Source organism: Xiphophorus maculatus, chromosome 19 (assembly GCF_002775205.1).
Source record: "Xiphophorus maculatus strain JP 163 A chromosome 19, X_maculatus-5.0-male, whole genome shotgun sequence".
NCBI lineage: Eukaryota > Metazoa > Chordata > Actinopteri > Cyprinodontiformes > Poeciliidae > Xiphophorus > Xiphophorus maculatus.
The window spans coordinates 7,830,585-7,851,931 of record NC_036461.1 but is presented as its reverse complement, the minus strand read 5'-3'; the positions used below and the strand labels follow the sequence as shown (position 1 = coordinate 7,851,931).

The 21,347-nt window shown below is 38.7% G+C and overlaps 1 protein-coding gene across 1 annotated transcript in view; it reads left to right on the top strand.

Annotated features, from left to right (window-relative positions):
• The window catches only part of gabrb1 (gamma-aminobutyric acid type A receptor beta1 subunit), a 39,914-nt gene extending 21,813 nt beyond the window's left edge, over window positions 1–18,101 (top strand). Inside the window, exons 5-9 of the mRNA XM_005797724.3 lie at window positions 6,492–6,574; window positions 12,275–12,418; window positions 12,652–12,804; window positions 14,065–14,318; window positions 15,406–18,101. Coding sequence (XP_005797781.2) covers window positions 6,492–6,574; window positions 12,275–12,418; window positions 12,652–12,804; window positions 14,065–14,318; window positions 15,406–15,747 — 976 coding nt within the window. The 3' untranslated portion in view covers window positions 15,748–18,101. The remainder of the gene's footprint in view (window positions 1–6,491; window positions 6,575–12,274; window positions 12,419–12,651; window positions 12,805–14,064; window positions 14,319–15,405) is intronic.
• Window positions 18,102–21,347: the final 3,246 nt, after the last annotated feature.

Genomic DNA, 21,347 nt, shown 5'->3' with positions numbered 1-21,347 from the left:
AGCAAACTTGAAATTTCTGGGCTTTTATGGTTTTTGGGAGCATTTAGCCTCAGATGCTCAGATGTTTTTTTGTGTCTGGAGGAGCTGTCTGTTCAGATCAGGGGGGTTTTAAAGTCCACATAGAAGCAGCTTTTCAAAGACAGAAACAGGGATACAATGAGAGAGGGAAGCGGAAAGCATTAAGTCAGACCTGAAGCAGCCCAATGAAAAGGACAGGGAGGCTGGATTTACCCAGAAACAACTTTTCTTTTGAGGCTGAATGAACATGGGCCTTGCGGGCTGTTTTCAGCACTCTGTCCCTTCCTAAAGTGAAGCAATTCTCAGCGTATTCAGATAGACAAGACTATTTCCCTCTAAGCTAGTTTCGTTCCTCCGTTTAATCTCCAGTGCTCGTAATTTTCATTTCCCTCACTCTTTTTGACCTTTTCGCCCCAACCCTGGACCAGAATTTCCATCCTAAATAATATGTGTGTTTCCAGAACAATATAAAATGTAATTATTACAGAATATTGTCACTGTTCTCCTTGCTTGGATAAAAACCATTAATCCAATGTGTCCTCTTTGTAAGCATTCAATTGCCATGGTCTAGATCAGTGGTTCTCAAACTTTTTTCAGTGATGTACCCCCTTAAAAATATATTTTTAGTCAAGTACCCCCTGACACGGGCAAAACATTTTTGGAATTAAAAAGGGGTACAGTGCTGTAAAATCACTGTCTGATTTATTAAAGCCAAACAACTTATATCAGTGAACCTGACAAATACATCCATATTGCAAGCATTGCATGGTTAAACAAAAAAGAAAAACAGAAGACGGTGACCACCAGGAAGGTATAAAACCAGTCAAACCGTTTTATTTTAAAGGATATTGAAACTAAATACTGAATATAAAATTCAGTGCATGAACACACATTTATATTTTATCGAACTTTTCACAAAACAATTTTTCCCAAGACTTATTATGAGGAGCCTACTGATTTTTTAAAGATATTTTGAAAAGCTTCACGTACCCCCTGCAGTACCTCCACGTACCCCCAGGGGTATACGTACCCCCATTTGAGAACCACTGCTCTAGGGTGTCCCTACGCTCTTTCAGGTCTCATACTGATGTTTCCAGTTTTGTTAGAGCCAAATTATAGACAGCGTTTCACCAGGAGACCTAGAGTGAGGAGCCCCGCCCCTTTCCCCCTTGCGCCTCAGACAGAGTTTGGGGAAAAAGATGGCGGTCGTTCTTCGTTCGCTAAAGCTGTTCTTGTTTACAGGTTAGTAGTGTGAAGCTGGTGGAAACTGTCCCCGCTAAAATGTAAATTTACAAGTTCATTCGGTGCTGATTTCGTAATTACTTGCTAGATTGAGTGATTTTGTTTCATAATTACGGTTTGTAGCTATAACGGTCGTAAAACAGCCGTTATAGAAGTTTGCTACATGTATCTAAACTTCGATACACTCTCCGACCCAACCTTATTAAGATTTCGGTGGTATCCTGACGGGTTGTGTTATCTTTTGATAGGAAGTGTTAAAGTTACTCTGTTACATGTACCGGAAATCAGTTCTCATCAGTTTCAAACATTTATTATAGACGTTACCACTTGTCCCCTACTACCCTGTAATTGATTCTACTGTACTAGCTTAAGCTAGATCTAGTCCTCTAAATATGCCCATATTAAATTATAGAACTAATAATATGATTACATTTTTCAGAGTTATTACAATTCAAAGAAATTAGTAGCCTTACAATTTCACTGAACTTGAGGAATAGTTTTCTTTTTATGTAAATCTGTAAGATTTAAATCGATTGTTGAATTGTTTTGATTTGGCCCATGGATGCTGTCACAGCTGGTGTGGGCTGATGTTGTTTATTGAAGTAGATGGAATATGGTTGTTTTGGAGCAACGGAAGGACACATGGACATGAATGCACAAAGGAATGTTCAATGTATGATTGCATGATTTCATGATTTTGACAATTTGTAATAAAACAGACAGAGTTTGGGGAAGAAAACGGCGGTCGTTCTTCGTTCGCTAAAGCTGTTCTTGTTTACAGGCTTCCCACTCGGAAGAAAGGAGAAGAAGAGACAAAACAAAACAAACATCAATTGTTACAACTGTTTCAATACAGCTGAGACATGTAACCTATGTAAAACCTATATAACCTATATAAAAACCATTTTTTCTGAGGTAACAGCCTGCGATGTCATCGATGACATCACGTCCGTCCCTGACTGTCACTGATGACATCAGACCGACAAAACGAACGTGATGTCATCGATGACATCGCAGGCTGTTCCTTCAGAAGTGCTTGAATAAGACGACCACGTGGTAATGTGAAGGCCTGTGAAGGCCCTCACACCGAACGTGGACGCAAGGGCCTGTGAAGGCCTGGGATCCTTCAAGGACCTGGCCTGTGAAGGCCCTCGCACCGAACGTGGACGCGAGGGCCTGTGAAGGCCAGGGATCCTTCATGGACCTGGCCTGTGAAGGCCCTTGCACCGAACGTGGACGCGAGGGCCTGTGAAGGCCAGGGATCCTTGAATGACCTGACCTGTGAAGGCCCTCGCACCGCCACGTGGACGCGAGGGCCTGTGAAGGCCAGGGATCCTTCATGGACCTGGCCTGTGAAGGCCCTTGCACCGAACGTGGACGCGAGGGCCTGTGAAGGCCAGGGATCCTTGAATGACCTGACCTGTGAAGGCCCTCGCACCGCCACGTGGACGCGAGGGCCTGTGAAGGCCAGGGATCCTTCAAGGACCTGGCCTGTGAAGGCCCTCGCACCAGCACCTGTATGCGAGGGCCTGTGAAGTCGTGTAAAAGTAGTAGAAAAAGTTGAGTACCTTTCTACCGTTTCTGCTCTCTGCTCCTTCCATGCGTTGCTCTAGAGCAGTGGTTCTCAAACTTTTTTCAGTGATGTACCCCCTTAAAAATATATTTTTAGTCAATTACCCCCTGACACGGGCAAAACATTTTTGGAATTAAAAAGGGGTACAGTGCTGTAAAATCACTGTCTGATTTATTAAAGCCAAACAACTTATATCAGTGAACCTGACAAATACATCCATATTGCAAACATTGCATGGTTAAACAAAAAAGAAAAACAGAAGACGGTGACCACCAGGAAGGTATAAAACCAGTCAAACCGTTTTATTTTAAAGGATATTGAAACTAAATACTGAATATAAAATTCAGTACATGAACACACATTTATATTTAATCAAACTTTTCACAAAATAATTTTCCCCAAGACTTATTATGAGGAGCCTACTGATTTTTTAAAGATATTTTGAAAAGCTTCACGTACCCCCTGCAGTACCTCCACGTACCCCCAGGGGTATACGTACCCCCATTTGAGAACCACTGGTCTAGATCATGGGTGTTAAAGTGCAACCCCTAGATAATTTGTGACCCTTACAGTGGTTGTCTGTCCCTCTGGTTGGGGTTTGTCATATTTCTTTTTAAGCTTTGGCCCCACATGCAAAATACTCACAGGAGATTCAAGTAAAGGTTTAACAAATTTATTGAATACAATGATTGAATGATGCAATGGCCTTGGTCCTGGAGGTTCTCCCTGTGTTGCTGGTATATTTGTCCTTCCTTCTCTACTTTGGCCCCAGTCGGAAGGACTGATGATCATATCTTTCACACTGCTCTGCTGCAGAATCATTATCCCCCAAAGGCTCCGACAATTATTCATCCAGTGTGCTTGCTGCTGAGACAAGGGCTATATTTAGGTTTCCCAAAATGACCTCAGCTTTGATTGGCACTCTCACATCCCAATTATTGGAAATTCAGCACCTTGGAATAATGAAGACAACATCAAAGACCTGTTTATCTCCACATCATCATCAGTGGCAGATCTCGGGTATGGTCACAACTAAGAGAAAGCTTTTCTCAGCAATGGAAAGAAAAGATGACACAGAGGCTAAGTTTAGTCTGTGCTGCTGGGCCTGAGCTGATGCAGAGTCTGAAAAGCTTCTCTTTAACGAGTCATAGTGATCACGAGGCCACGTGTGGGGAAATCATAGTAAAAAGTCGGAGGTTATTAAATAACAAATACACATTACAACCACTGCACTTGTTTTGTCATATAACAAGCGCAAACATACACTTTATTTGTACTTTTATAAGATAGACCAACAAAAACTTGTGCATAATAGTGAATTGTTAATAATAAGATACAGGATACCTGGTTCAGGAGGAGGGTATACCCAGCAGGAGTTAATGCAGAAGTTTTCAAGACACAGCTTTTTATTTTTGATTGTCCACTTCAACACATTAGCAAGCAAACTTACATATATTTAGCTATGAACTAGCAATTTAGTTTGTAAATCAATATTTGGCTGGCTCAGAACTAAATAGTTAACTTGCTAACATATTTTGTTTGGACCTAAATACTTAAGTTGAAACTGTGACATTTATAAATGAGTGGATAACATGGTTTAGAAACAGCACCCCATATCAGACTGGCACTACTTGCGGGTAGATGAAAATGTATTTATTTGTATCATTTATTTGTGTTTATTTGCAATTTTATTATGGTTTCTGTCTTTGGACTTTTTCCTAAGGCTTTGTACTTCAGAAGCACAAAGCCTGAAGAAGTATTCAGAAATACTTCCTTTCAGAAAGTATTTTCTGAAAGGAGACTGAAAATAGCATATCCAGGGATTCCAGGGTGACTTGTGAAAATGAAAAAGTCCTTTAATACCTCCTTACTCTGACAGTAAAAGTTCAGCTGTCTTCACGTTTTCCCAGCTCTTTCACTGTCATGGACGCTAAAAGCCCATAAAAACATAAATATTTATCCTTTACCTTCTGAATATTCTTGGCTGTTCATCTTTTTCTTGAACACACTGAACACTTTAGGAAGCTTTGGATAAGTCTTAAAGCTGGTGAAGAGGCATGGACAGACAGTACAAATGGGAAGTGTCCATTCACTGACTTGTAAGGAGAAGGCTGCAGTTCTGTTTTCATAGTTGTGAATCCCTTAGAGTCACACATTTGGGTGCACAAACTACAGTCCGAGAATACTTTTCATCGTTAGTAGAGTTTATATTATGCCATGATGGAATGTGTTTGTAGTAGTATGTAAAAGATGCAAACTCGACAGCACAAGGAACTAGCTGTAAAACTTGACCTTCAGAGTGTACTCCGAAGGTCAAGTCAGTTGAGCATGAAGCAGCAAGAATGAGACAACACTTCCACATCTGAGATACAGATAATGACAGAACCAGTGGTCAGGTTATACATGGGAACCTCCTGGTTGCTTCATTTTTAAATATTTGTAGATGTGACTGATCAGAAGAAGAGACAGGGGCAGAGTCAGAGCTGAATGGAGGTATTAAATATATAATATACTGATCCATGAATACTTCAGTATTACTCATTCCATTTTACACATTGAACAAATCTACTTTCCATGGAGACAAGATGAGGTGTAGCATGGCATTGATATCTGAAGAATCTCTGCTAATGACTGGCTCTGATAATACAAACCTGTTCAGCCGCCATTAAATGTTGGCCAAAGTGGAAAAAGTTCATTTCCACAACTGTTTTGAACCAAAGTGCTTACTCACATTACTGTTTTATATAAGTACAGTTGCTACTTTATTGCATTTTTACCATGAAATCAGGACAAAATGAAAAGTAGTTCATTTTCTTCACAATGAAGGAAAAAAAAGAAACCAAACATTTAAAAGAATATTCCATTCATTATTAGTGGTGTATTAATTTTTTTCCTCATCTTGTTGGAGTGGGGCTGGCTGGAAAAATGTTCTCTAAATAGCTTCAGATCTACTGCCTTAATTATACATTGAAGAGCCCCAAGTGTGTATGTCAATAAATCAACATAAAAGATGAATAGGAATGTTTTATTTTGGACAGATTGTATTTCATTTGACAATAAATACTTTTTAATAAGCTTCACTGAGTATAATGCAGCTTTACGTATGTCTAATTAAAGTCTATGAAGCGTGCAGGGATCGTTTGTTTGCTCCACGTATTCCCTACGCCGCCAGATTTTCTGTCTGAATGAGTATAAGTGCAGGTCACCCAGAAAAATGCCTGTAATTTATCCTTCCATTTCAGCATATTAATTATAATCTACCTACATGCTACAGTGGATATTTGGGATAACCTTTAATCGTGTTGTCTGTCATACACACAGATTATGAGGCTGTAAATAAGGTGTGGCTCCATCCAGTTTGTGACGGTTGTTGCTTAAAACTTCACTGAAAGTTTCATCCAGTTTTATTGTTAACTCCTAATTACTGCCTGCTATAATTGAGATTAAAACACAAAGCTTTACAAAGGGAGAAGAGCTGCAGACGTCAATTCAGCAGAGCAAAGGCAATTATGAGAACGAGACGGATGGTTTCGCTCCACTCAAGGTTTAAAAGGATTTGTGTAATTCGAGGTTTAGAAGGTCGGTTCTGTGAGTTATGCTCTACCCTTAAACTTCAAGAAATCAAATGAACATTTTTTTTGTTGTTGTTTTCACCAAGGATCACCACGACAGCCGCCTGCATGATGGACCTTCGCAGATACCCGCTGGATGAGCAGAACTGCACCTTGGAGATCGAGAGCTGTAAGCAACACAGTTTTTGTGTCCAAACTGATTCAAGAGATGCTGAGTGAACCTGGATAGATCGGTCTGTTTTCAGATATCACACAACTCTGACACAAGAACCTGTCATGATCTTCATGTGGTGAAACTAGACACCTGATTTTCATTAGGTTAACCAGAGATGAAGAAAGCCACAATAATGTAAAACAAAGGATCAGTTCACAGATCTAGAAGAGTTTTACTAAAGCTTGTTACTACAATCTCCAGGAGCTAAAACCAAGTGTTAGGGAAGCTATAGAAAATCCAAGTGATAAAAGTGGACAAAAGTACACAAGCCTGAGGTAAAAGAATTATAAAATCCAAAGAAAACACAGCTTGTCAGAGCACCCTTTATAAATCTGAAATAATCATAATTCTGATGAATAAAGCAGGAATTTAACTACATGGTCATTCATGTACATGTCAGATCTGTACATCAGCTTAACTACAGATGTACAACATTAGCATCTCCACTGCTTGTTAATAAACACACATTACATTTGACTGTACATCCAACCATTTTCCATCCCTGTTTCTGTCTTGGTCCAGCCATGTTTCCATCCATCCATTCTTCATTTTTCCATCTGTCCATATCCTTCCTCTTGGTAATCCATAGGTGTTTATGATAAAATAAACTTAACTGTGGGTCTTCCCTATGCTTTTTTTTTCAGTAAATTGATTATACCACCCAGACCATATTTGTTCTGGTTGTGGTTCACTTTCAGTTTTTCTATTGAAATGGTTCTCAACCTTCACACCAATAGAGACTTGATAATACTGTATTTTTATAAAAATTAGCTGAAACATCAGTTTTCCCAGGTCAGAATCATCTGAGGTTGTTAAGGTCACATTCAGCTTAAGGCCATCTAATGTGAACTGACAGTTCCAGTTTAACTGGACCTGTCCGGAGTGCCTCAGTTAAATAATTAACAATGCTGACATGAATAGTTAAAGTCTCACACATTATACAGTATATGTCTACATTTAGAGAGGGTGGAGCGCCTTTCTGCCGGGAGCTTCATGCATAAGTCATACATATGCAACAAAGCCATATGAGCTCTCCAAAAGCTCATTAATATACATCAGTTTATTTTATGACTGTTTGTTTTTAGTTTTCTACAGAAGTTTAAGCAGTGATCAGGTCTGCAAATTAACCTTTGGCTAGACATGACGTATAAAGCAACAGATGAAGTTGAAATTTTGGAAATGAGCAAATCTTTATTCTAATGGATGATGGAATAGATTGCAGCTGCTTGTATCAAGGATCTTAGTCAAAATCCAAATCTTATGAATGTTATAAGATAGTTTAGGTACAGATGGAACAGTTAAATCAAAGTTTAGCCTTTCAGATGATTTTTTTGTTACCACAACAGACTAAAGCAACAATCTCACTACACACCCTAATCCCTAATCATCCACGTATTCCTGATGTCTATTAAAGATAAATAAAATGGGTTTTCTGTAATGGTAAGAGGGGGTGCTCATTAGCTGTGCATGTGCCTGTTAAATTATAACTTTCCTCCTTCTCAATTCTCTAACAAATTAAACTGATGCAGGTGAAGAATTTGTTTAATGCCATAGTTTTAGAGCCTTGTTCATTGGTAACATTGGGTATAGAAATAAGGCTCGTGGCCATGGTCCAAGTTCCTCAAATTTACTGTGTCTAACAGATATTAGCTGTCTTTAATAATCGAACAGAAGCATGCTCATGCATGCTCTTCTGGGCTGTCTTATTGAATCTAGTCAGTGTAATATAAAATAGATGTTACATTTGAGCATGAAAATTAAGTGGTCAAACCTGGTAGCTCTGAATCTGAAGCACACAAACATTTCATACTCAAATACAGATTGAATTAGATCAAAATGCCTAAGTCTTAAATATTAATAAAGTAACTAAAGTCATAAAAGTCAAAGAATTTAATGTAATCTATGCATCTTAATGTGGAAATTTCAATAGCTAAGAAAATTGAAATTAGAAATAAAGACTAAATCTCTAGGGATATTACAGTGGGTTGCAAAAGTATATTCGCTTGCATATATTATTACACTGCAACTCAAGACTTCAGTCTATTTTGTTTGGTCTTATGTGATAGACTAACATGAAGTAGACAAAGGAGAAGACTAAAAGCAGAATTATATTGAAAAACAATATCACAATTTTTGTACAAAGCACTGTACAATTTCTTAACTGAAAATGGAAAACATAAGGCAAAACTTCAAGTATACAAATAGATGGCTATCCATGACAGGTAGGATAAACAAAGTAGCCAAAGACCCTATGCTAGCTCTGGAGGAGTTGCACAACTCAGCTGGGAGACTATTTTAATTGAACCGTAAGCCATTCAAGCCAAACAGAAAGCTAAGCTAAGTTTCCAATTATGAAGCAGCCATTTTGATGCTTCCCTGCAAACATGTGGAAGGAGGCGCTCTGGTCAGATAAAACAATAACTTAACTTTCTAGGCCACTTGCTAAACATTGTGCACACTTTTCTTCACACTAAGACATCATTCTCAAAAAACCAAACCCACAATAAAACATTGTTGTGGCAACAGCCTCCTATGAGGGTGCAGCAGGGACATTAAAGTGGGGTAATTGATTTGAAGACGCAGTGGAACTCAGACTTTTAATAACGAGCACCTAGATACCAAATTTTCCAAGTACCATCACCATGACATACTCCAAAACAATACTACAATAGCACCTTTTTTGAGTTATGTCATATAAACAAAATTTGCCATTTTTAGTTTATGATTGATTGAATGTTTCGATTTTATCATGTTTTCTTATTTAGAAGGTAACTTTTTTCAGGTTTTGAGTTGAAAATGAATAGAAATGTCCCTCATGATACATTTTGAGCCTAAGTAGACAGAGTGTCTACCTACTATTTATGAATAAAACTGGGAGATGGTTTCACAAAGGAAGAGATTATATTAGAAAAAAGTACTCAGGTGTGAAGATATGGAGCCTTTTTTTATTTATAAGACATGTTGTAGTTCAGACAGGTAAAAACACAAACTGAATTTAGTTCAATAAATCAGGAGATATTCGATTCCCTTTGGAAGAACTGACATTATAATAGGCAATTCTCCTTTTAAATCATTCAACGTGTTCAAATTATTCTAATTGTTCACTTAAGCCATTTCTAAAATGCTCCTCTTCGTACTGAAAAGGGATGAGAAAAATGAAGTAAAAGCATAATGAAGCTCTTCCGCTCTTGATAAGCTGTTAATTCCCAGAAATCCTTCAACTGCCTGCAGATAAGATGGAGAGCCTGAAAAGAGAAACACATTGGCCCAATTAAATGGGTCTAATTACCGATGGGGCATTGGGGGCCGGGTCACTCTGTTTCAGCCTGTAGATGTAGCCCAGAGACCTGCCAGGAAAAGTAAAGGGAAATGCTTTATTTCTTGTCCAACTCAGCCTCTGGGAAACTGGAGGATGTCCAGCAGCTGGAAGGAAGCATGCATTTATTAAAATACAGTCAGTTTTGAGTTTAGAGGACGAAGAATATGAGATGCCACATTTAGCATCAGATCTGCGGCTTTTGTTTGCTGTTTTAATGCACTGAACAACTTGGCCAATAAAAAAGTTAGCACTTACATGTAGATCAAGTAAGAAATGGAATAAAATGTTTTCCTATGGAAAAGTTGAGGAGTCGGTAATATTTCATCTGGTAGAAAATTATTTAATCAAGACAGCATCTTGCTGTGTGTGTCACCTTACAGATTGGTACCATGTTTTTTTGTCTTGTTTTTTTTACCTAAACCTTTTAGGCAATCAAAGAAAATCTAAGTAAATAGAAGATGCAGTATTAAAATGATTTCCTTTATTAGGCACAATAAAGCAACTGCAGCAGTAGCTGTCACGTAGTACAATAGCTGGTAATGAGTCTATTTTTCTTTTCATTTCTGTGGAGGAGTCTTGAGACACTATTCAGTACAGAGCTGTTTTATTTCAGACACAGCGAAGGATTTATGAGCATATTTATAATATTGTAACAGAATAACTATTGGATTTTGGCCGGTACTTTGATCATTTGACTCAAGAACTTATTTTTGTCCAACTAATTCATAGGTGGGCTTGTCTTGCTGCATTTTCCAAGCATACTTCAATGGAATCTCTATGAAGACTTTTCTACTAGGGAAAACTATCTGTAACATCACCAAATTGTACAGGTCTTGAAAACGTAAGACAGACTCAGACCATTACACTACTGCAACCATTTGTGGCAGTCTTAGAAATTGATCTTTCATTATTTTTAAACTAGGAGATAATTTTATCTGTTTTTAAATTTATTTGTTTTGAGAGCTTGACTATTTTTTAGGATTGTGAGACATATTTTGCTTTGGTGAGTTTGTATTTTGTCTTGCAGTTCTGGTGTGTGGCTATAGAAAGTGAACCATGTTAAGTTAATCGATGATTTTACAAGGGGGTGATACTATTTTTTTTATAGGTACAGGTTTATTTGGATAGATTTTTTCCCCCCCAATTAATTGAAAGATATATTTTTCCATTCATCTTTGTCTGATGACTTAAATTTGATTGATCATATGATGCATTTTAAGTGTCGGAACTAAATCAAAAACAAGAGAAATTTGTTATGGGTGAACACTTTTTTATGTGTGTTCACACATGAAAAACATACATTGACATTGACGTTTTGTAAAAGGTTTCAGTATTTCTTGTCCCCAGGGAATCTGCCCATATTATTTAAAGTAGGGCAGAACAAATAGTTGTTAAAACGGTTATAGCCAAGGCTTCCCCCCAAGTCTACGACTTATAACCAGGCTTTCACTTTTGAAAGCCAAGTATTGCAAGTATTGGTATACTTGCAATACTTGCAATACTTGTGGTAGATTTAGAAAAAGACAGTACCCAGGTTTGAAATGTTATTCTTCAGTGTCATCAATCCACCAGTAAGGGTCCTGAAATTGCTCCTCACTAAGACCAGGGACTATGCACCACTGCCAGAGCTGCCTGTGTGTTAACTCCTGGTTTGTATCTCCAGTGAGGTGTCACATTTTTTTGAAACTCTTCCTGAAAGCAGTTCGCTGACTGATGTGCACTGTAAACCGTTTTCATTCTAGCTGATTCATTCCAGACTTCATGTTCTCTGAGTGTGAAAGTATTTCCCTCGAGTCATGTTTTTCAACCTGCAGTATATTTTCACTCTCCTTTTTATGATGTGAAAGAATTTTACTAAAACAGAAATAAAACTCTGGCAGATGTTCCCAAAGGATCTGCAGCTTATGTGGGTTCACATCCTGCTGAATAAATGTGTTGACAATCCATTCAGGAGGTCACCGACAGTTCAGGCTGTTCAGTCACACACTAACACAGCCGTGAATCTCCAACATCAGAGAGATGATGTCAGAGTGACTTTCCTACTTCCCTCACTAGTTTCTCTTCCTAACATCCTGCTTGTTGTAGAGAAGATTGGAAAAAAAAGGACTAACTTTTGAGTAGAACTAGACCAAATGCACAATCCTCTTCATTGAGTTTCACTGGTTTCTGTTTGTGGGTCCTAAGGCCTCTGGCCTGTGACTATCATGGGAATTGTTTCTAGACGTTTTTAAGGACAGCTTTGATCTCTCCTTTTTTACTTGTGCAAGTACCCAAAGAAAAATATTGTTGACTTTAACTTCATTTTGAAATTCTTTGGGGTTTCCTGTTTCTCTCAGATGGGTACACCACAGACGACATTGAGTTTTACTGGCAGGGAGGAAGCAATGCGGGGTCAGTCACTGGAGTGGAGAACATTGAGCTGCCTCAGTTTTCCATCATTGATTACCAAACCCTGTCCAAGAAAGCTGTGTTTGCCACAGGTAACAATGGACCTTGTTTAATACATTTTTAAAAAGTATTTTAGGTTAATTGTATACAATATTTTGTAAATCTTGATACTGACAATATTCATTGTCTATACTGGAAAAGTATAATCTATGGGAAAAATTGAGCTATTATGTCATAAACATTATGCTGTTTCATTTAGTACCCATCTTTTTACCAATCTGTATAAAGATCACCACAGACTAATACTACTTTTCTTACCAAACAGGTTCGTATCCACGACTGTCACTGAGTTTTAAACTCAAGAGGAATATTGGCTATTTCATTCTGCAGACTTACATGCCATCCATCCTGATCACCATCTTGTCCTGGGTCTCCTTCTGGATAAATTACGATGCGTCGGCTGCCAGAGTGGCTTTAGGTCAGTGACTTTTATTCATAATTTCTCTCAGGTTCACTCATTTTTGTTAGCTCTTATTATGTATATAGACAGCAAACTTCAACATAGATATCATGCAAGTCTATAAGCTTTCATTATATCCATATCTCAGATTTGGAGAGCTGAAATTTATGGAGACAGAACCAGTCCTAATGATCAATTGTCACCTGTACAGTCTGTTCTGTAAGTTTTAGACTTGGAAAAGCATAAACATGCACTGATTATTTATGACCTTCCATCAGTTTAACAGAGTTCTCCTATTAAAAGGGAAATTATTACATTGAATTATTCAGTATTTTCTATTTCTCCAAAATAGTTCAATTTCTCAAATGTTAGTCCCTTTTAGATCTTTGTGTCTACTTTTTTAGCTTGCTGTGCCCCCCTAAGTATATATATAGTTTTTATTTTTTATATATTTTTTTGATTGTAGCACTTTTAGCTTCATGTTTGATAGTAGATTTTATATTTCTCTCATTCTGCCTTCATTAAGACAGTTTGACAGGATTCTCTTCATTTAGTCATGGTCCAACATTAGATTTCATTTTATTTTTCAGGAAATACTTCTAGGCTAAACTTTAAATTTCACCGTATATAGAACAACATCTGATGACTTAAAAACAATATCACAAATTAATTAGTCTTAGAGCCTCAAACTCTTACTGAGATGAATTCTTGACCTTGCCTTGAAATGACCTCAGCCACATAAAAAGCTAGTGGTCAAGGGGGAACCTACAACCCTAAAATTTACACGTCACTAAAACTAAATCAGGAACACCTACTTGTAATAATCACAAAGGAAGTGCACAACAATATTACTATACTACTTCTACTCTGCTACTAAAGAAACTCTTATTCTCCTTACAGATCTAAAGGCTATCAAGACTTTGAGCCTCTCAGGAGCTTAACAAAGGGTTTTATTACCTAATTCTGGTGGTTATTTCCATTTTTGTCTGAGAGGAGTTCAAATTCTCTGGACCACTTGAAGTTGTCAGCTGTCGGCTCTCTGTTGGATGTATTGGTGGTTATTTTTTTGTTGGGCTCAGAACTAGGTTGGATGGCAAAGTTAGGCACTGAATGAGCACTGAATACACTGACTGAATGTTGGCAACATGTCTGACTTTGGAGGATTAGCAAAAATCTTGCAAAGTTTGATACAAAAAAAAGAAAAGTAGCTCTTACAAGAAAAATGTCGAATCTGAGATGGTTGCATGTCCTACACTGTTGACTTTTGCACATCTGCAGGTATAACCACGGTGCTGACCATGACCACCATTAACACCCACCTGAGGGAGACCCTGCCAAAGATCCCCTACGTCAAGGCCATTGACATTTATCTCATGGGCTGCTTTGTCTTTGTGTTTCTGGCCCTGCTGGAGTATGCCTTTGTTAACTACATCTTTTTTGGCCGTGGTCCTCACCTACAGAAGAAAGCAGCGGAAAAGGCTGCTAAGTCCAACAATGAGAATAAGGGTCGACTGGAGAGCAGTAAAGTGCAGGTGGGTGAAGATCTGAGTGGAAAATATCAGTCGCTTATGTCTAAGGCAGGTTAAAATAAGTCTGGGACTGGGGCGTGCTGTGGTGGCGCAGGGGGTTAGCACGCCCCATGTTTGGAGGCCTTACTCCTCGACGCGGACGTCGCAGGTTCGATTCCCGGTCCCGACGACCTTTGCCGCATGTCCTCCCCCTCCTTCCTGTCTGCCTACTGTCGAAAAAATACGAGCCACTAGCGCCGCAAAAACTCTTCGGAGAAAAAAAAATGGAAAAAAGAAAAGTCTGGGACAGTGTTACTTGTCTGATGACCAAGCCACCTACCCATCAGAAAGCGATGAATGCTTTAAAAGCCAAACTTAGAAAACTTTAAATGACTTTTTTAAATGTAAATCTTAAAATTCAAGCCCTAACATCTCAGCTTTGCATAATGATTAAGAATAATTTAAATTTATGGTGTATAAGGTGTTGCTCATTTAACCTTTTCGCTTTTTTGTACCCATTTAGTTTGAGCATGAAACAGAGCCATCTGCAACTGGTTGTTTCATACCAATCATGCACCAGTTTTTGCCCACAAAAGGTGGACATTTCAAACCTGCTTTGAAAACTTAGAATTTAAAGTTGTTGTTTTTTTCATGTTTTAAATATGTTTAACATGAACACACCTCCAATAAATAATATCTACCATCAGAAAGTCAGGAGGGGTTATCTTGGTCTTACTAGGTGTCATAATCTTTGATTTCAAAAGGGTCAACTAATCCAAATGGAGATCAGAACAACAATGAATACAAAGCTAATTTGTTAGCTACAAAGCTAACAAATGGTTTGCCTGTGTGTACAAAAAAGAAATAAGATGAGAGGAAATGAAATGACAACGCCTGGATACGAAAAAGTGTAAATTGAGGAAGGGGCAAGTCGACCCCTTCCTGGAGGTTTTCCCAACTAAAATCACAAGAACAAAACCCCCTCAAATTGAAAGCAAGAATTGCAACAATGAGAAGGCAGATGCCTGGAGGTGATTAGCAGATTTATTTTTGATTTAACCTTCGCGTTAGCTGAAAATAAAACTGAAATGTTGTTTTGTTCCCTTTTAAGGTCGACGCTCATGGCAACATCCTTCTGACGAACCTCCCCACTGAGATGGGGGGACCGGATATGATGGGCGCCCTCAACGATCCTCGGGCCACCATGTTCTCCTACGACAGTGCCAGCATACAGTACCGCAAGCCCATGACGAGCCGGGACCTGTATGGACGGCCAGCCCTCGACCGGCCAATTGGACACAAGAAAAGCCGCCTGCGGAGGAGAGCTTCACAGCTGAAAGTCAAGATCCCGGATCTCACAGACGTCAATGCCATAGACAAGTGGTCCCGGGTCGTCTTCCCGATCACATTCACCTTCTTCAACTTGGTCTACTGGCTGTATTACGTCCACTAGGGCAGCGGTTGTGAGCATGAGCGGTAGATGATGGGTACTTTTTTTGTTGTTTATTTCTCAAGGGAAGCTCAATCCTGTACAGTAATGAAAGTAGAAGAGTTCAGCCCATTTGTACAAATCCTCTTTTGGAACGAGTAGTTCTAGTCTTTACAGTGTAAATACAATTTAATATATGAAATATATAAATGGATATATATAAAGACAGAGATATAATTTATTAAAAAAATTCAATTTTGCTGTATACATACAGTTAGTTATAGAGAAAGAAGTAGTGGTGAATTAAAGACAGTAAAGTTTTGGTATTTACAGGTTCAAAGATGCCAAAAACACAATGGTGGCTTTTGTTTGTCTTCTTTTCTTTTAGCCCTCCTTTGCATGTTAATAGAAGTCAACTTTTGTTTGCTTCCAATGCAAAAAACAAAATAGAAACCGAACAAAAACACAAGGTAACTCAAACAGGATTAAACTTGAGCTGAGTAAGGTTATTGTGGAAAAAAGGGACAAAACATAAGACTGATGCAGAGATTAAACTCTCCATCCATCCTTGCATACTTACTACATCCATACATCTGTATAGGTAACCAACCAATCCATCAATCCCTCTCTCTCCTTGCAAAATCAAAGTGTGGTCAAGTCAGAAGGAATATATAATCCTTTCACTTCTGTTTCTGCCTCCAAGACTCCTCCCAGTATGCTATACCTGGAAAGTCTTCCAGCCGAGGCCTCCTGATCAGAAGATCTTATCCTTTAGGACATGATCAAAAACTAATGATCAAAGGTGAAGGTGGGAAGGTGGACCAGTAAATCCAGAGCTTAGACTAAAGCCCAGCTCAGTTTGGTCTTCACCATGATAGACAGCAACAACACCTTCATTACTACAGGCAAAATCTAATCCATCTATTAATTTCCTGCTCCATCTTGCCATCATCTGGGACAAAGCACCAATGTACTTCCTGTATTCCTAGACCCAGGATCACTGGAGTACCCAGGTCCCTCCATAACATTAAAGTGGTTCTGCTGAAGGAATTTTGTTCTTGATCGAGTTCTCACTGGTCTCTGACCTTTTCGTTGTTTGTAGAAAACTGATGCACATTGAAGATTAACTAGAATTGTTAAACCTGCTAAAATTAGGCTTTATTATTCATAAATGCTGGCAATATTCTGCCCAAGAGCTGCAAGTCTGGTATCTCACCTGACCACCTGCTGAATCAGCTCTTCATCAGAGAACTATCTGAATCGAACTTAACAGATATGTGAAAGTCACACATTGAACCAGACTCCAGGATTTAGAGTACACATGGATTCAAAGCTCTACTGTAAATTAATAACTCTGGTGCTGTTATTTGAAACTTAAACGTCAGCTAACTTTTTGATCGCATCCAGTGAGCTTTGTGCCCTCTGTGCATTAAACAACATTTGAGCTGCAGCTGTAGGTTTCCCAGCTCGGGTTTATCCCAGTCTAGATGATGTTTCAGTAAAGATCTGTTGTATTTTTGCCTCTCTTTCTGCTGGCCTTATGTTTATAGAGAAGGTAGAGCTAAATTTCATTTACAAAATGGAAACTTCTTTTTATGCCGCTGTTTAAACATTTCACACCCAGAGATAGAGATATATTGGAAACCTGGTGCTTATATTTTTTACTACACAAGTCCCACAAATTTTAATGGAAGACGCCAAGTCATCTGGCTCTTTCAGCAGGAAAGGCCTCTTTTGGCATTTAGAACTGCGTCACATGACTTTTTATTCTGCAGCAGAGAGAAATGATTAATTTTGCTTATCTACAGAGACAAACATTTCCTTTGGAAAAAGTCCACCGAAATTTATCTATGAACTCTTTTAATCTGATTATGCTCCTATATTTTAGTTCATTTGGAGATATAGAATAGATTTTTATCATCTAAAAATGTTACTTTTTAAAACTTAGAGCAGCAAATTCCACACTATGCTTTTTTTTTTCGTCCTTAATTTTACACTTCTTGACAAAATGGTTTAGCACCCAGGGAGTGGTGGAAATTAAATTAACTGTTGTATTGCTGTATCTCTTGCAGGGTGTAGACCTCCTTTAGGCTTGGATGTAACGCTTGATACAGACACTGTGTCTTCTGCTGCAGTAGGGTTGTCCACATCTTTGCTTTGGCACTGATTCTTAGCTGATTCCATGTATGCTTGGTGTGTTGTCAGAAACTCAGAGTCCCTTATTTATAATATGATACAACTTGTCTTCAATTTTTACCCCTTAGTTATTGTGCCACTAGAAATGTTGCCATCTTTGCTCTAAGACAGTGGTGTCCAAAGTCGGTCCTGGAGGGCCGGCATCCTGCACGTTTTAGTTCTCTCCCTGGTGGTACCAACAACCTTTAGGTCTTCTAACGAGCCATCATTTGAGGCAGGTGCGTTAAACCAGGGAGAGAACTAAAACATGCAGGCTGCCGGCCCTCCAGGACCGACTTTGGACACCCCTGCTCTAAGATTTTTTGCCATAAGACAACACAAGGTGTTGTAAAGAGTGATTCCAGAGAGGTCGTTGTAATGTTTGGAGCACAATGGAGTGATCCTCATTATTGTTAGTCTTGGATGACTGGAACCTTCATCTATGGTAGCCCATTAGTTCAAACATCTGACCACTGAAAGGTCTGTTTACTGGACTAAGTTGAGTAGATTGTGGGCCTCTGGGCTACACAGTTACAATAGATTGATGGTTTTTATGTGGTGGGGTTGAGGGTTAGGTTAGAGTCAGTGATGTGACATCATTGTCTTAAAATAGTTGCGCATTGCTTATCTATATGAAAATTCAACTGATGAAAAGCACTTCATTTGATATTCCTATTCAGAAAAGGTGGGTCTTATTCAACAGATTTTTCACAAACACTGAATTTTAACTTCTAAGCTCATATCAAATGAAGTGCTTTTCATCAGTTGAATTTTCATGGCCACCCTATCACCCACCTTTTCTTATTCAGAAAAGGTGGGTGATAGGGTGAAAATCTTGGGATGCTTAACTAATGCACCTGTTGGCTCCTATTTTATTATCCAGGTCAGTTTGTACCATTCACATGCTGGTACTCTACATGCTACGGTTGCCTAAACTCATGCAAACAAGCAATGCAGGCTCTTTTAAAATCCATCCAGTTGTAATACAGCAGTCTCTGTCTCTTGACCTTCTCTCTTTGTTCCGACTGTCATATGCTCTGGTTAGTGCCAGATGCCAGCACTTACACTCTGTGGTGGCCATTCGAAATGTTCCAACTCCATAGGAACAGAATCATGTCCATCTGTCACTGTTCTGCATGTGGACCAAATTACACCTTGATCAGGCCATTCCTTCTGGAAGCTGAGCTGTTTTTTTGTGTATTATAAAGTCTTTTAAAAAATTATATTTTTTAATTCTGTTCTGAGTTACTTTTTAATTCACTTATGATTTCTCTTAAGAATTACCATTCAGTCCAAACACAGCTACAAGGCTAAATTAATTCCAACATGTTTTTCTTTGTTGTTGTTTTTGTTATGTGAAAGTAATGATCCTCAGATGAAAGGCTGCAAGTTTTATGAGGGCTTTAATTACTGAGAAACAAATAAGAACCAGACAAGCTTCTGCTGGACTCGATCACAGAGGTGTGCTCTTTCTGTACGGCTGAACTTTGTGCCTTTATACCAAGAATCTCAACATTTTACAGGGTTATCTTATGAGTGGTAAGGAAAACATGTTGAGCTTTTTGTAGAACAAGATGAATTGGAGACAGAACTAATTTTTCAGACTCTAATGTATGTTACCATTATCTAAGCGTAGATTGTAGTGAGACATTCCAGCATTATGATGACAATCTTTCAAAGAAAAAGGAACGGATGCTTGGCTTCCCTGACAGAACAAAGGAATCACCAGAGATGGACCTCTTTTCTGTGGACGGAGGAGCTAATGGATGCAGCAACTAGTTCCCCTGCAGGCTGCAGCTGCAGACAGAGGATGAAGCTTCTGATCCTTTAAAGTGATGTTCCACATGTGCACTCAAGTGGAACGGCCTGTGCGGATTTCAGCAAACACAAGACACCATGTGTGACTGGCTATGTGTGGAAGGTGAAAGAATGCCATGGACAGGCATCATTTGTGTCAACTTACAGAGAATTAAGAGTCCAAATAAAGCTGCTGAGATCTCTGCATACAAACTGCTTTGTGGTTCATTTATTTTCACTTTGCTGAATACTTGTGTGCAAGACTGTGTTTTTCAGCCAATTTTCCAGAAAATATTTTGTCAGCAAATGCCCTCAGTCCATGCATCAAATGATTAGATGCGTCCTAATAGTTGAGTTAATGAGGCTGCTAAAAGCCTAAATGTGTCCCTGTGCACAGCAGAATGAGCAGCTTCAGCAAGTTAAGTAATCATTATCTGGAGGGAGATGACATCAGAAAATACTTGTAAAGATCTCTATTTCTCTTAAAAAAGGCCAAGTGTTTGGAGTTGTGCTGGCTTCTTTCATTCTAGATGGTGACCACTACTGCCACCTGCTGTCCACAACCCACGGGTCAATTGATTCACCACAAATCAGGAAGTAAGCCCAAAAAAGTTTCTTATGCCTTTGTCTCAGTTATATGTAACAATAACCCCGCCTACATCGCAGAGACAGCTTTGTGTGTGTTTACCCCTTTTATCCAATCCAAACAGATTTTTGTGGAGATGGAGCACCTGGAAATGATTTTGATGAATAAGGATGGAGATATACGCTGAAGATAATGAATTCGGTCTTTAGCATTTTCTTATATACAGGCCTCTTTTGATTCTTCAAGTACACCAACTTCTGTATGAGACCTCTTGCTTTCTGCAGCTGCCAGTGAAAAAAAAAATACAGAAAAGTAAATCGCCATGGAAATGCTCAAAATCAAACTTTTGATAAATTCAGAATATTTAAAATTACTTTACTTTAATCATAACTATTATATTGCCTGATTATCTCTGAAGATAAAGAATAGTATGATGAATCAGCTATTTTTTAAATTCCAGAATTTGATCTGCTTTGATTCCCACCAGCCAAATAGAATCTTATCAACTGTTAACAAAGTCCACCATCGTAGAACGATTTTCCTGAGATTTCCTCTTGTGCCACTTGGCTAGTTGTCCTTTGCAGAGTGGTTACATGATATCAAAATAACCCTCATTCAATGCAGTTTACCTGATGTGTACGTTTTTTTTTGTTGTTTTGCCATTACTCAACCAGGAACATTAAGTGTCGAAGCGTAGGATAGAACGTGCATGCTAGATCAAAAGAAAAAGGAAACCCTTGTATTTGTGCTATCAAATTCTTTAGTCAAGGTTTCAGAGAGATATTTGTTTTTACTTAAAATGTTAATAACTCTTTTAGAAGGGCATCTGTAAGTATTTTATAGTGAAACCTGCGGCTTGGATTCTTTCTTTAAACTCCAGCTTGACTCTGCTCATGAGAGGGGTCAGGTCTTTACAGAAAATGAGGCAGGGTGCTGATGCCATTAGCCCAGTTAGCACGTCTGCAGCTGTCAGCACTCAGGCTCTTTCCCATGATTAACTGGACACTCTGGAGTGAAGACTAACATCATTACCACATTTAACTTGGCTCTGTCTGTCAGCATTTGT